The sequence below is a fragment of the Strix aluco genome, chromosome 19 (genome assembly GCF_031877795.1).
Source record: "Strix aluco isolate bStrAlu1 chromosome 19, bStrAlu1.hap1, whole genome shotgun sequence".
In the NCBI taxonomy this organism is placed as follows: Eukaryota; Metazoa; Chordata; class Aves; order Strigiformes; family Strigidae; genus Strix; species Strix aluco.
In genome coordinates this window covers 7,352,879-7,369,187 of record NC_133949.1, presented here as the reverse complement: position 1 = coordinate 7,369,187, position 16,309 = coordinate 7,352,879, and the positions used below count along the sequence as shown (strand labels likewise).

The window sequence follows — 16,309 nt, the reverse complement described above, 5'->3', positions numbered from 1 at the left end:
TCATAATAGTTACTGATGACACCTGAGTGGCCAAATTGGATATATTTGACCCCAGAATATGCATGTGAAAGTCCATTTAAACCCAGGCATTTAATAAGCAGCATGTCCCAGACTGGAAAAGCTGTAAGTACTGCAGGGCCTGGGCAGGACAGAAATCTACCTTTAGAGGTTACTTCTGAACCTCCCACAGGGCTTGACCACACAACTCAGCAGTGCCAGCACACCTACTGCAACTCACCAAGAAATCCAAACAAGCCTCTTGCTTCTGCCTTGGAAAATCATGGAGACAGGAGTCTGTGCGCCCAAGCACGGGCTGTTTGGCCCTGCCAGAGAAGAGAGAGTGGAGGGTATGGGACCTCCTGAAGCTCCCTGTGCTCTAGGCTGAACCCTCCACACAAGTCAGACCCACAGCTTTAGAGCTCAGCATCATGGAAGGTTTATTTAAAGTCATGGAGGGCATAAAAACTATAGTTATAAAAGATATTAAAACAGTACTCTGAGCCACACTAGCCATGCCACGTGAGTCCATGGAGTCTACTCCTGCGGCAGTGGAGTTTTTGCATCTTTTCTTTTCTTCTTGGCTTTGCCCTGCTTCTGCTGGTTGGCTTTCTCCTGCTTCTGCTGGGCCTCCTGGTTGACACTCCTCTTGGTTTTCTTTGCAGCTGAAACCTGCTCTGCTTCATTACCTGCATCAGCTTTTCTTTTTTTGTTCATATTCTTCTTCTTCTTCTTCTTGTCAGCCACAGCATCTCCTCCATTAACAGCTTCCTCCCCACTGCCTGTCGCTGCCACTCCATTCTCCCTGACCCTTCTGTTCTGATTCTTGCGTTTGCTGCTACCTTTCTTCTGCTTGGGGGTTTCTGTTCCCGGGAGCTGCTCCTCTGGGGCTGCTGGTTCTCCATCTTCATCAGTTGCTGGTGCTACCCCATTCTCCTGGGTGCCTTTCTTGCGATTCTTGCGTTTCTTGGTCTCTGGCAGGAAGCCTTTTTTCTTCCGCTTAAGTGGCTCTGCTTCCTGCGCAGGCTTATTGGCTGTCTTCTCTTTCTTGGGCTTCCTACAGAGAGAACACCAAAAATGAAGAGCAAGTTCCTTTACAGCCAGGGAGCACTGTCATCCATGCTACAGGCAGCAGCACAAGGAAGGTGCAGGAAGCACAGGCATGCTGTACAGGGAATTGATGCACAGGGACTGGTGAAATGACTAGCAGGAGCCCGACCAGGACTCAAGGCGGCACACGAAGACTTGAGGAAGAATCCCCGTTCCACAGACCAGAAGACGCTGTACTTACCACCTTCTCAAGCACACCCGCCTGTGGCCCCATGCAAGGCTACTGAGACACTGTCTGGCTGGCCAAGGTGACAGCCCCAGCAAGGTCTTCACTGTGCTAACAATCCCGAGAGGTGTCCCAGCAAGAACCCCCAAGAGACCATTCCATTCTCATCTGGGCAGCCTTCGTACACACGCAAGACAGCCACTGCTCCTACTGTTCTCTGACAGAGTCTGTCAGCAACTTCACCACCACCCAGGCTGCGCTGCTCTGCACCAGCTCAGGCCCAAGAGAAGAGTCCTGAAAAGGAACCAGGCTCTAATTCCATGGCCTGGTTTTCAATGGGAAGCTTTTTGGACAGTTTTTCAAGCTGCCTCTCCTTCAGGGTGGAAAAATGCTATCCTAACAACCTGATGTCAGCGCTTACCTCTCAGCACTTCCACTGGGATCCTGTGCACAAACCACACCTGACATAGGCTTGTTCCAGCTCACCTGCAGAAAGACCTCTGAGGGTCACAGCAAGATGGCACCAACAGTGACAGCAGGTTGCATCCCTGAATCCCAATCCCTTCTTCTGACAGCATGCACAAGTATTTCCTACCTTAGCAATGCCCTTCCTAGTCGCTGTCTCTACCAGCTCCTAAACCAGGCCTCATCCTTGTGCCAGCCCTGGCAGTATGATGCCAAGGGACCTGAGTGAGACTGGAAAAGGGCCTGGGACTGTCACAGGGCTGGGTGAGGTCACTACACCCTGCAAGCCTGTTCAAGGCATTAGAAGGAGCCACAGCTGCCCTGTATGATTCCTCCTTGGATGTGAGCCTCCTCCCAGTGAGCCATATGCAAGCTTTTCCCTTAGAGCCTCTTGCTGGGCTGAGATACCACAGTCCAGGCCACACACACACTGGGACTGCAGCTCCCAGTCATGGCAGAGCACCCAGCATGCCCTAATGCTGTGTGTCTCACTAAATACTGCCAGCAGGGAGGTGAAACAAAAGTTCTGACTGCAAGCTATCGATAGAAAGGAGGAAAAGATCCTACGATTTTTATTGCCCTGGAGAAAAAGTCAAATTCAGCTGCCAGTTAACACAGGAGCACTAAAGCATAAACACCGAATGCTCCCCAGCTTTCAGAGCTGCAAGGCAACCACTCCAGCATCAGGCTGGAGATCCAGGCATTAAGGAGTTCAAAAATCTCTGGAGAGGATTGAAGGTCCTGGCATGTACTCTCTGGTGGCCAGTCACTTCCCAGGACAGCTATTTACGCCCCCCAGCCTCACATTTGCAGAATCAGTCCACAGTGATGTGGTAGGAGCTTAGTGACTTATCCTAGCCCAGAAATTCCTCTGCAACTTTGGTGATGGCTCTTAAACCGATGAAAGCAGGCACTGTATCTTTGGGTGATCACCATGATCAGGTATCAGACATGCCTTACAATCCTGTCCCATCAAGGACCAATCCTAAGCATGTAAGCACCTGGAACAATGAGCCTAGCACTGTTCCAAACAAGCAAAACAACATGCGTTTCAACCTCACCAACCCAGGAGCTCCATTTAACTCAAAACTCCAGCCTGAGCTCAGTGCCTTGACTTCCTTTCTCTTCCTACTTCCTGACATCAATGAAGACAAGTAGGACAGGCAGGCAGTTCCTTAGGCAAGCCAAGAAGCCAGAGTGCCAAGCATACATACGTATAATTCAACCAGCGCATGACGTTCCAGTAGAGAGAGTCAAGACGTGCTGAACTCCCAATGCCTTCTGACTGGTTCAGAGCTACCAGCACTTTGTCCAACTCCGTCAACTTCACACGCAGGTTCTGCAAGAAGCAAGTACAAACAATCTGCACAGTGACTGCAGAAGGGGCACTCACAGCAGCAGGGCACAGGCCATGCTCAGGATCAGACTACAGCAGGAATAACCAATCCTGTCCAGCTTCTCCAAGCCACTGCCCTGAGCCCATTTGCAGAACCACTTCAATTTGGGGGCAAAAACTGCAGTCACACCATGCCATCAGGCACAGGGTTTGCTTGAAAACTGGGTCCCTAGCATGAGAGGCATGAGCCTAACAGCTAGAATTGTACTGGCATAAAAGGGACTTAAAGGTCCTTTGGTCCTCTTTCCTTTTCAGTCCACGACCGAGAGCAGGAGGAAGAAGACACATGACTATGTACCTATCTAAAAGAAAAGCAGCAGCATTTTCCACCTGGTTTCTAAAGGACGCAGTCACGCTGCCTCTGGCTGCCTCTACAGCTTCTGTAACCCACTGGATAATTTCAGTAAAACCAGACAGAACGGGGCGTCTCAAAAGCTATTCAGTTCCTACAAGAGCCTTGGAAATAATCTCTCTCCTCCACCCACTTTCCTATTAGGTCTTCACAAAGAAACAGGCTGTGGTGTGAGCTCAGTGCTTATCAGTAGGAAACTGGGCTTCAGCAATTCTGCTGCTTGTGCTATTTTGCTCCAGTAAATTTACTAAGACCATGCTGGAGATTTATGTTGTCACCTACAGAAAATCTTCGCGTGTCCAAAAATGCCATTTTTCATTAGGGAAAACAAAGCCCTAGAACAAAGCTTCGCTCCCGCTCACAAAGCTTCTGAGTAAGTTTCAGTTTCTGGAAACTAAAATCTCTGGAGTTTAGTGGAGAGGACAGAGCAATCATCTGGGACAAAACCCAGCTCACCCACACTGTATCCCAGGCTGTATTTCTGCTGATAAGAAAGATGCCACATGTGTTTGCGGAACACGGTGCAAATCCTTCAACAAGCACTCGGAGATCATCTCACAAGAGCTAAGGATCACTCCTTTAGACATGAGGGTTTTACTGTCCTCAAATCCAGCTAGGCATTCCCTCCAGGGGCACCTCCAGTAAGAAATGGGGTGGAATGTAGCGATGGAGCAGTCACAAGGTAAAATCCAAGCATGACATTTAAGAGAGGCCTTGGTGGTATTCAGAAGAACAGTCATTTGCCACACATCAGGTCACACACTCACCTGCTCCATCACAGTTTTGAGGAGGATGTTCAACAGCTCCAAGCTCTTGGCAACTTTCTCTTTATCAGCCTTCACGATACACTTGCCAACCATTTTCAAACTCTGCAAATTAAATGGGGAAACAAATTACTCTTCTCAGGAGAAAGCAAAAAGTTATTAACGATTGGTGGGATTAACCCATCACCAAAATAACTCTGGAACACAAAATCCACCAAACTCTGGAAATGCTCAAAGGGGTACATGGTGGAAGCTGTTGATGCCCAGGTTAATTAGTTTCTAACTGGACAAAATAAGAGCAAACATACTACAAAGGCACCACCCTGCTGCTCTCCCTAGTTTCTAAGCTAAAACACAACTGGAGCCACGTTGCTGCCTCCTGGAGAAAAAGATGAAAGACAGTAATATTCGCCCTCACTCTGGAAAGGCCAGGAGGCTGCCAGACAACAGACTCACCTGAGGGACAACAGCTACTCAGCTGCAGAAGCTGGGATTTACATGTAAAATGCTAATGCAAAAATCCATTAACACTTGCGCCTAGGAAATCCCAGTTGCCAGCACTAGAACAGCGCTTGTCAATCAAGCTTAAATTCACTGAAATGACTGAAAGAAAAAAACCTCATCTCTTCATGTTCCTTTTATGTGCTCCGGGGTTTTTGAGACACTGAAAGGTCTGGCTTAGAGGAAAATCACTCCAAAGATAGGTCAAATAAAAGCCAGAGTTATTTACAAGTGGAGAAGGGCAGAGAATAGCCATAAAAAGGCAGCTGGATCAAAGAGGTGGTCCAGTGGCTCAGGGGTACTGATCCTCTGCCTGCAGCTGGTCCTCGCAGCCCTGCTTACATGGTAGTTTTCTTCCCCACTATATTTCTGTGGATGCACACACCACAGCAAAACCCCACAGCTTGCGTGGATTACACTAATAGGAGATAGGATTTGTAGGGACAAGCTTGTTGTAGACAGTGGTGTGCCCCATCACAGCCTACTTCTCTAGAGGAGGCTGCCCTTGGGGCCAAGCCCGCCTTCACCTGGAATTTGAACACACCAACCCAGCCAACAGGCAAGGTCCCCCCCAGGCTCAGCATCCTCGGTTTTGCAGGCAACACACATCACAACCTGCCCCCAGCAGCGGAGGGCTGCAGTTCTCCAGGAGATGCAATCTCTCCCATTAGACCATCTATTACTTTTGCTCCATTCAGACTGGAAGTAATTTTAAGGACTCCAAGCAAACTGTTCTCCATCTATGTCAGCATAAAGCTGGCAAATAAAGTAAAAATCCTCACAGACACTGACAGAAAAAATTTATTTCCCAAAGCAAGCTCTTTCAGTAATGACACCCACAACAGAAAAATAATGATGGTGAGCAAAAGTCTAAGGAACACTTTTAGCAGAAAAAGTGGGGAGACCAGATAACATATCTGCAGGAACAGCAACCTTCAAGTAGAATTATTTACTATCTGTGAAGGACTCAATACCCAGGAGTATCTTTTTTAAATAATAAAGATACAGTTATTTCCTGACCTGGACTGTCCACTCAAGTCCTGTATTAGAAAGCCACCACGTTCTGCTTGCTGGAATTCACGATGCAACTTCATCTGACTATCAATAACTTGCTCATTACTCTCTCCTGATATAGATAGATGCGCTGCAACTCTATTCCACAGCTGTCACTAACCTACAAGCAGCTCTAAAGTCTCTCAGGTAAAATAAGAAACAAATATAGGGTGTATGACTAAAAAAAAAAAAAATTCTTCACATGTGGGATATAACACCCCATGGGCCACGCACACTCCATTTATTATGCTTACCACAACTAATAGTAATACCAAGAACAAAAACAAAGCAGCCTGATTTGCATAAAATTTTTCTTTGCAATTTGAAGAACAAGATATTGCCAGGCTAACAGGCATTACTTGTGGTTAAAGTAGCTTTCAGAGAGGCTATTAAGTTGAGATCCCTAGTTTGCTGAGTTGCGTACAAATTCACAGTGAGAGAGAATCAGTATGGACTGTCAGCTCTTCAGGAAAAGAGGAGTTAGGGCAGTACTATGAGAAGCAGCCACAGGGAAGGCAACTGTCATTTCATCTTTTTAATACACAAACATTTTGGAATTAAGACGGTGTTAAAAATAAATTGCATCTTCTCTGCACTGTAGATGAGTGATGCAGATGACTGCATTTAAATTGTGCTGGCTTGACTCTCTCTGTTCCTGCTGCCATCCCTACTTCCTAGAATTGCCCTGATGCTTTGAAGGGTTTGAAACAAATCATACTGAAGTCAACAGAAAAGTCCCATAGCTCCGAACAACACCCAAGGGGCTGCTTTTCAGAAGTCTGCAAGCAGTTTTCAGGTGCTTAGGAAACTGGAACTTGCATCTAGTTTGTGGTGCCCAACCAAATTCATGCAAACCTGTAGAATGAAAAGGGTGGCTTGTCCAGCTGGAGATGGATGATACCACTCGTCTAGCCCATCAGTGTTGTAAGAATAAGCATCTATATTAAAAGCAGTGTTTTGCATGAGTCTAGAAACACAAGCACAGTTCCACCACCACAAATGGCCAGAAGCAATCCAGTACATGTTAGGTACTCTGCGAACAAATAGCTCCCTATTGAAATGAATCCCTTTTAAACAGCTCTCAAAGACCAGGAAGGAACAAGGAAGAGGGTGGGGGTGGGTGGAAAAGCCAAAGAAGCAGCAGATAATTCATTCCTACAGAAGGCACAATTTTCTCTAGAGTATAAGCAGAACTGGCTTTAAAGAAGCTGGATCCAGATAAAGTCTTACTATTTCTCAACATGTGTCTTTTCCCCTTCTCTTCTAAGAAACAGTGTAAAAGAAATTTACTCCAACGAGCATAAAAACACCAGCGCTTCTGTATGCAGCATGGTTGAGACAGTCAAGCCTCCTTAAAGACTTGAGTCTAATTCCTGCTCAGCTCAGTGTCACTTATTATCCCGAGCTCATCACTACTGTCTCAGGGTACTTCCCCACCGCACACTACACAAGAAGGTATCTCCCGTCAGGCGTTGCTCTGCTCTTGTCCTCCTGCAGCAGGGAGCGTACACAGTGGAGCGTTTGCTTTGGTGGGATTTGTGTTCGCATGCGACATCAATACAAACATGCTGCACTCTGGTTACATAAAAGAAGCTGACTTCGGACTGGGGCTGCTGGCAAGCCTTGAGGAACTGTTCCCAAGGCATGAAATCCCAAGACTCTCCAAGGGGAATTGGGTCCAAACCTCAAAAGCAGCTTTCCCAAGTATTTGTCATAACTTGTGCTACATAAGGTACTGACCATTCTATGTGGTGGGTTTGTACAGCAGATTAACAGAATAACAGAAACATCTTAGGTTGGAGAAGACCTTGAAGATCATCTAGTCCAACCATAAACCTAACACTGACCGTTCTCAACTCCACCACATCCCTAAGTGCTATGTCAACCTGACTCTTAAATGCCTCCAGGGATGGGGACTCTACTACCGCCCCAGACAGCCCATTCCAACACCTAACAACCCATTCTGTACAGAAATACTTCCTAATATCCAGTCTAAACCTTCCCTGGCACAACTTGAGGCCATTACCTCTTGTCCTAATTGCTTTGGTCTGCTCCCTCACTCTGCTATCTGAAAGATGAAATTAGCACCGCCACCCCAATTGCGTAGGTCAATCATTTTACAGGCCTACTGTGATTTCATTTGGGGAATGTATAAAATACAATCATAAAATTAAAGCAAAAGCCATTATGTAGCAGATGGCAAACTGCAACACATGGCAAACATGCCTTAAAAGGAAAAGTAGTATTTCAGTCATCTGCAGCATCCTTAGGAGAGCCTCAAACCCTGATTAGATCACAAAAGGCTTGCACAAGGTTGGCAAGTATCTCCATTTTACATAGCAAGACTGAGGCACAAAGCAGGGGTTTTGCTTCCAGCTATGCTACAGGTCAGTGGTGGAGGGTTAAGGGAAAACCCAGAAGAACTTGTCTAACCACCTGTTCTGTGAATCTCTGCCATGTGCTGTTTGCAAAGGTATCCAACTCTCCCTTCTCCTGCCCTCTGAAAGCATTACAAACCTAAGTCACATAACCCAATCACTCAATACTAAAAGCAGAGAGACCACGTGACTTTTACTGAACAGCTACACTTGCATCAATTCCTGAGTATGTTGGTTTTCTCCCATTTTCTGCTTTTCTTACTCTGCTCCTGTAATACCTGTGACAGTTAATCACGCCTGTACATCTGAGCTGTCAGCAGATCGGGGCAGATCACTTTCCAAAAGGAAAAAATATGGAGGCAGTTTCCACAGCTGGAACTCCTGTCTCATCTCAAGCCATTAAAGCAATACAGTTCCTGCCTCACCCTACATAGATTCAGCTGGCAGAGATGGTTTTGTCTTATTATGTCTAACACATTGCTTTCAAAAGTCTCTGGCTGTTTCTGGTGGAGAGCACTCCTGGATCCAAAGTTCTTTGCTTCTAGGATTTCTACAAGGGTAACAGTACACCGCCAGCATCTTATCAATCAAGTGTTTTTCCTTACATTCCTGTATCACACTTGGCAGTATCCCAACTACTACAGGATCCAACCTTCGTTCCATCTCTCATTGCACTTCAGAGCATTCCTTCATCTTCACAAAGTATAAAACAAGTTTGTTAGAGCACAGGAGGTGAATACCTGCAGTAATTCAGTCATACAAGTAGGACCGAGGGCTGGTGGCTAGTTAATCACGCAGCTCCGTGCCTCAGTCTCCCATGTAGGATTTTAGTCTAAGCCCAAGACTCCCCTGAAACCTGTCACACAGGTGGTGCACAAGAAGTGGTGCATGTGCATCTAGAGACAAAGTCAGCATCCCAGCCACTGCCCAACTCTCCCTGCAGGGGAGATGGCAATACGCTGTGATATGGAGCCAGGCAGTGTTTCTGGAAGTCTCCACATTCACACCTGCCTGCAATCTCAGCCTGCCTGTACCTCTGCCCCTTTCACAGGTACCACAGCGGGGGGACACACTTAGCCCAGACTTACACGACGGCAATATCTCGAGTGCAGAGGAGTGTTCAGCCACCAAAGCAGAGCACGTTTCCTAGCTGGAAGTTTGAACACTGTTTAATATTTATGCATTCCCAGCACATCCTTCAGCCTATTTCATTGTTCAAAACAAACAGCCCTTCCCCTCCATGGGATCAGTCTGACAGATCCATCACTGCTCCGTGAGCTGGAGAAGCCTGGCCAACCTGCATTCTTTCCACACGCTGCGCTATCTCCACCCTTCCCCCCCGCCCCCACAACAGACCTGATGCTGATGGATAAATGTGCAGATTCATGGCTGAATACAGTGCCAAGTGCCTTCTGCAAAACACATACCTCCACCCACCCTGCACGACCTTACACCCCCTGGCACAGCCCAAGGTTGCTAGGGTAAACTCTCTTCCCCAACAGCAAATAGTTCAGCAAAATTTCCATCCTACTGAACATCCACAGTCACCACGAGAAAGTGCTTAAGAGGTTTGATCCCACTGACTATGAAAGCTAAAGCTCTGCCCTAGCTCCATGCTGCGTGCAGGTCCCAGTGCAGACACAACCTGGCATTTTGCTGCTGTTGTGGCTCGGGTCCCTGTGATGGAGTCACACCCAGAGGGGCCTCAGCAAGCGACTTGGGGGCCCTACAAGCACGTGTCCATTACCTGAACCAAAGCACAAGATCTCCCGTGTCAACATACAGGTAAGCTGAGAGGTTTGGGAGGGGCACAGCCTTCCTCTGCTATTTAGAGGCTAGTAACAAACCAACAACCAAATGAAGTATTCTAGTATTCTGTATACTCATAGCTCCTGTTATTACCCAATGTAAGCACCCTCATCTCACCTGTAATTACTCTCATATTTCTCCTGAGAGGTAAGAGGTAAGCCAGCACCATTCCCTCCAGTTCACAGAGGCTCAGAGAGGCCGAGTAACATGACTGAGTCATGCAGACCAAGACAGAGTCAGGAATCAACTCTGAGCTTCCCAAAACCCAGACAAGACACCCCCAAATACTTCCTTCCATGACAACATTCACTATACAACAGAAGAACCCAAGCTAGAACTTAGAGCTAAATCATGGAAGACAAAGAAGAGAGGAGGGAAGAGCATGCCTCTTCACACCAGTTTCCATCTGTCCACAGAGCCAGATCCATTTCCAACTCCATGTAGAGAAGGTACACAAGCAGGCAGGGAGAAGTTCTCACACCACCCACCTGAACAGCACAGCAGCTGCTGCTGAGAGCACTAAGAGGAAAAAAAGGCACTAACAGTCCCTGTTCCCTCCGTTCTCTCTCAGTAAGTTTCTGAAGACTGAAAGTATAAATGTTCAAAACATTTTTCCTTGCATCTCTAGCAGAAACAAGTCATCAAAAAATGCTCACAAAGGGAAGGGAACCACCAAGTTTCTGCTTGTCCCCCACCAAGAGAGCGAGGGAAGGTAGGGGACTAAGCAGACCCACATGCAGAAGGGTATAACTAAAGGGCATTTTTTGCAATGTTTATTTTGGCTGTTATTAGAGGGTGGAGCCCAAAAATCCAGAAGCCATTCCCACAGAAAATGTCAATGCTTTCCCAAGTTTAAAGATATGACTTTTTTTTTTTTTTCCATAGACCACATGAAAATGCAGCAGGGAAAAAACATACAGGACAGCTGAGGGAACAGAGGAGAATGTATTCTCCAAAGAGACATCTAGTATTCTGAAAGGACGTCAAAGATATCAGTGAAATCACTGCTGGCCTCATTTTACAAGCTAAGAGGCTGAGAAAGGGCAATGAATTAAGAATTTATAAAGATGGGCAGATAAAAGTTCAGGCAATCTTCAAGAAAAAAAATTGAGGAACAGCTTTTTTAGAGATTTGATGAAGTCACTGTTAATAATTTATCTCCCTACAAATTAAGATGCCAATAATCAAATGGGATGCCCTTCAGAAATGAAGGGCATGTCTACACTGAAAGGCTATATAGTATATTCCTCTCTACCCCCACATTCTGAGTAGCTCCAGCTAGTTATTTTAAATCCCTAGATGAACAACACAATAGCAACAAAACCTTCTAATGCCATACAATAAAAGTCTTCAGAGAGCATACAGTAACTTTTAAACTATATGAGTCTTGGAAAAGAGGTCTTGGGTTACCCATACCATCCCTTGCACGGGCCAGGCAATCCCCTTTGGTCTACATTCATGCTGTTCTACAGAAACACGGCTGCCTGCCCAGTCCAAGTCTAAGTAACCACCTAAGAGGAAGGAGATATCAGATGCATCCCAATAGGATTATGTGTATATTTATCTGAAAGTCTCCAGTACTGGTGACCTGGAGTGCTTTGGTCTTGCACTAAACTTAGGTATCAGATTCTGTGAGCGTTTTTACATTCCAGGATGCCTTCATCCCATTTTGGTTTCAAACAGCCAACCTGAATGCTATCCGCTCTGCCTGTCCCTTATGACATTGACAAAACAAGCAAAGGAAAAAATAGCAGTGAAGTTGGGCCCTTCCTATGATGTACTTACTGCAGAAGACAAAGGAAACCCTCAGGAAATTGCTGTGCACAAGCCAGAGAAAGCAGTTTTAACAACAGTTTTCTGAGGGCTGTTTTGTTTTGAAGTTGCTCAGCTGTGAAAAATACATGTTTTCTGGAATACTCCTCAAAATCCTTTCCCAGTTCCCCCTGACTGTCACATTAGAACTGGAAGTTTCAGCATAAATTGGGAGTTACACAAAGTACCTCAGTTCAGGAAGGCAAGCCAGTCCCTGAGAAAAGGGTGACATAAAAAGGTAGTGAAACTAGGTACTCAGATCCTGGAGCTTCCTGCTCCAAACCTGTCAGTGAGTTACTAAAAAATTGGCACGGCTTCAAGATCACTCTAAAGCCAAGACAGAAAATTTCTAACATATCAGAAAAAAACACCAATATATCAAACAAGGGGAACAAACACCAAGATGTGCCCACAATGACAACTAAGAGAGATGAAAGACCAAACCAACAGGTGCTTGATAGTCCAAAAGACAGCGTGGGGGCCCTAACAGCAACCCCACAGAGACCCCTCACCAAAACTGTGCAAGAGTTCCCTGCATGAAACGGGGAACTCAGGCCCTGGGGTTCTGCTACTGGCCTCATTGCATGGCTTGGGGCAGACTGAGCTCACAACCACCAGCATCCTCTTTAGATAACATGGGCACAGAGATTGCTACCTAACACACCCAGCTGTTCTGAAGCCAAGTTAAGAAACAGTCTGACTGTCCATGCACAAAGAGGGTCTCTGGGATGTCTCAGGAGACCCAAGTTTGATTCTTGGCTCAGCTCCCAGCCAAGCATGTCATCTGTAAAACTGGGTGAACGACTTTAGTAAACTAAACACATTGGCTCTGGGGTTTCTGCAAAATACTCTCTTCATTACATCAACAACTCACTGGTTTGGATCTCCTCTGTAAAGTGCTTTGAGACCTACCAATAAAAGAACAAACCTCTTGAAGAGTAAGAGGTCTCTGTCAGATGCTCTGGCATCTCAGGTGAGCTCTGTCATTTACAACATGAAGCAACTCTATTTCTTTACACTGTAAACACAACCCAGCCGTCTAGACTCCCAAAATTCGAATAAACTTGAACAAATGTAGCAAGGTTCTGCTTTGTTTAAAGCAACTATTTAGGACTTGAGAGGTCAAAACTGTGCCAAAGCTATTTCTCTGCTTCCTCACCTTTGCAGTCCCAGGGCTTGTGGCCAAGACTTTCTGCTCAGGTGACCCAGCAAAACAAGCCAAGAGCACCAACAGCAAGCAAGGCTCTCACAAGAGCACGTCAACTCCAAAGTACCTGCTAGGATATCAAGAGTTGCCTTGCTGACAGCAAGGACATGGCAAACATGAATCCCTCATGACTGTGATAAATGTTTTATAAGCATGCCTAAACATTTTGGGAACAAATAAGGTCAAGTTAGCTTATGTAAGCACAAGAGCCATTGCCTCGCAGCAGCCAGAGCTTCTATTTCAGGAAGCTGTCTCTTCATTTAAAGTTCCTGGCCATTGATTCTCTCTCATATGCCTCTTAGTTTTACACGCATAATTCAATGATATCCAAGACTGTCGTTTTCTCACATTACTTCTTCCCCAGTTCCAGCACATATCACTGCCTAAAACCATCCCAGGCTCCCTGCTCCTCGCCAACTGATCTGTAGATATGCAATGCGATCACTGTAGACAAGACAGGTTAAGAAGGCAGATGCAGGAGATAGCATCCTATTCTCTCTCACAGTCTTACACCTGCAACAGCAATCCTGCACTTGAAGAGCTACCAGCACCCTAGCTGCAAATCTGACCAAGGACACAGCATAGCAAAGCCTTCAGGTGACAGCTTCCTCGTGCACAATACAGCTGCTTGAATTACAAGTGCACGTCAGTACAGCCAGTTAAAGAGTTGGCCCTCCCAGGTTATTTCAGACCCCTCCCTGAGTCAAAGAAAGGTATAAAATTCTGCGTTATCATTTTTCCCCTGAAAACAGCTATTTGTGAAGGATGGTGGCAGGAATGGCCAATGACAACAAATGCAGACCTTTCAACTAGAGGTCAGGCAACAAAACTTCATTTTCCACAGCACCATGAATTACAGCTCTCAGTCCAGTTCTCATGGGTAAGCCCTCACATGCCAACATCAACCTACTTACATAGTCACCTCCGAAATCCTGGCTGATCTGGAATGGCATACCGAAACAAGTCTCAGATGAAAAAGGACAAGACTGGGCTGCAGGAGAAACTCGCAGTTCTGCAGATGCCCTCCCTACCCTTCAGCTAAGCAGAGGTGCACGTGGACATCAGGGACAGAAAAGGCTGTCGTTTAGCCCAAGCTCTTGCCTAACAGTCCAAGCAAACGCATCTCAATTTCAACATCAAGTCCATAACTTCCACCCAACCCGCAGCTTCTCTTTCAGTCAAGTGCAATCTCCACCTAGAGATTCAGAGCTAATAAACTCTTCAGTAAGTTATTTTAACGGTAGATTACTCTTTGACAAACACATACTTTCTACACATTCTAATTCTGTTCAGTTTCCAGCCTCTGACTTCTGCTACAAGGGATTTTTTTTCCCATCTCCAAAAGAGATCAGTCATGATATGAGTATTGTTCTACTATACCACAGAGCCACTGCATGTTTTTACAGCTATTCCTCAGATAAGTGAGCATTTCTGCACCACCAAAAAGACACGCAATACCTTTTGCAGCTTTAGAAAAGTTTTGCAGCACAAGTGTCAGCCTTTGGCTATGATTCAAAACTGTTATATGCAATATAAAGTCTTTGATTCCTCCTAATTACAGCAACATTTAAAGACATGCAGCTGCCCCAGCTCCAAGGAACCACACCAGCACTACATTAGTGCAAAGGGGGAGCAGCAGGAAGGGAGGCAAAACGCAACGCATGTATGTCCACCCACAGAGCACTTTGTAAAAAATGTTATGTCGGGGCTTTTTCAGGCCAAAAAGACAACTAGCACCTATATGCCACTGGCAGTTAATAGTATGGGAGGCCCTCTGCCTGCAGGGTATACCTTGGACAGCCCAAACAAACTGACAATATTTCCCAGGAATTATTCTTTAAACACAGATGACCACAGAAACAAGAGACACTGAAGCAGCTTTGGTAGCAAAACTCATTAAAATACTGGATGGGTTGCAAGATGCTAAACTTTCCCTGACAAGAACAACATAAAGGCGTTGTAAATGTTTGTGGTTTCCCAGTGAATCACCAAGTCCTGCAGGTATTCAGCTGCTAGAGAGAAACATGAAGATGACCGGGTTGGGAGGAGTAGCATGCTTTATATAGCTGGAAAATAAAATCACACCTAACTCCACCCATTGGATTCCTGATGTAATCATTAAATAAAAGCTATTTAATGAAACCCAGGATTACCTGCTTCCTCAAGAATTATAAACACCACCTCTGAATTCCTTGATTTAAACTTGCTTAGATTTTGTCCCTCCTTGACAAAAGAAAACGGAGCTAATCATTCTGTTCCAATACGGTAAATTATAGAATGGCCTAAATTACCATGTAACCAGCACTTAAAGAAGTAAAGAACGAAAGCTACACTTAGAAAGAGGTCAATACTACAGTTACATAGGAACACCAAGACTGGAATCTCCCATGTCATCAAGTTTAGTCACCACATCATAACATTAATTTGGCTGTTTGGTTCTCCCCACGTCAATCCACAAAAATATAATTGAATGGTATTTGCTTCTTCAGTCTCCTGTCCCCCAGATCACCTCCTACATAACAGCTGCATCCAAAAATCATCTTCAGGTATGACCTGCACTTGTCAGTGAACCAGGAGCCCTGCCATTTCTGTCACTGTTTTTTCTGTACAAATTATTTTCCAATGTATTTTAAGGTTTCCCCGGTAAACAATATTGGCAAGGGAGTCTGGTCCAGAAGGCCTGCAACACACCAGGAGTCAAAAGTCTACTGCACCTCAGCTCTCTCTCTCTGGCCCTGAAGTTCATTCAAATACAGAACTTCCATAACATTTTCTGAAATTAAGTAAATGTTCACAACACCTTTCAATTCAAAACTTTTTTTTTTTAAAACCACCTTAAATTGATCTGTATGAGTGTATTCCCTAAAACTCGAGCTCTGCCTCTTGGATCCATACACAGGCACTGCTGAGTTGTACCAGGCACACTTCTTGCACTCGGTGAAAATACATCTAAACAGTGGTGTCACAAGAATGCTGTAATCCTGGTGGACGCTACCGGTGCAAGCAGGCACACCACCTCTAAAATCAGTTAAGCTGAGCACAGCCGCAAATTCCAGCTCTGAAAACAAGCACCACACTAGTAAAAGCAGCACCCATGAGGTGCTATCTATACATTGAACACGTTGAAGCTTGTTACCTCTGTCACTTGGCTGATGCTTTCTCTGATCAATTCCTCCCACTCCTCCTCTGTCATCAACAGCTTCAGTTCACGAAGTAGTAGAACCTTCTGGAGAAGCAAACAGGCCTGGGCCTGAAAGAGAAAGGGGAGAGGAGACATGAAACTCCACACTCTCTAGGGA

The 16,309-nt window shown here is 45.6% G+C and overlaps 1 protein-coding gene across 1 annotated transcript in view; it reads right to left on the bottom strand.

Annotated features, from left to right (window-relative positions):
• Positions 1-412: 412 nt before the first annotated feature.
• The window catches only part of MYBBP1A (MYB binding protein 1a), a 60,396-nt gene continuing 44,499 nt past the window's right edge, over positions 413-16,309 (bottom strand). The window contains exons 24-27 of the mRNA XM_074845153.1: positions 16,147-16,260; positions 4,254-4,355; positions 2,953-3,077; positions 413-1,054 (exon numbers count right to left, since the gene is read on the bottom strand). Of these exons, the coding sequence (XP_074701254.1) occupies positions 535-1,054; positions 2,953-3,077; positions 4,254-4,355; positions 16,147-16,260 (861 nt within the window). The 3' untranslated portion in view covers positions 413-534. The remainder of the gene's footprint in view (positions 1,055-2,952; positions 3,078-4,253; positions 4,356-16,146; positions 16,261-16,309) is intronic.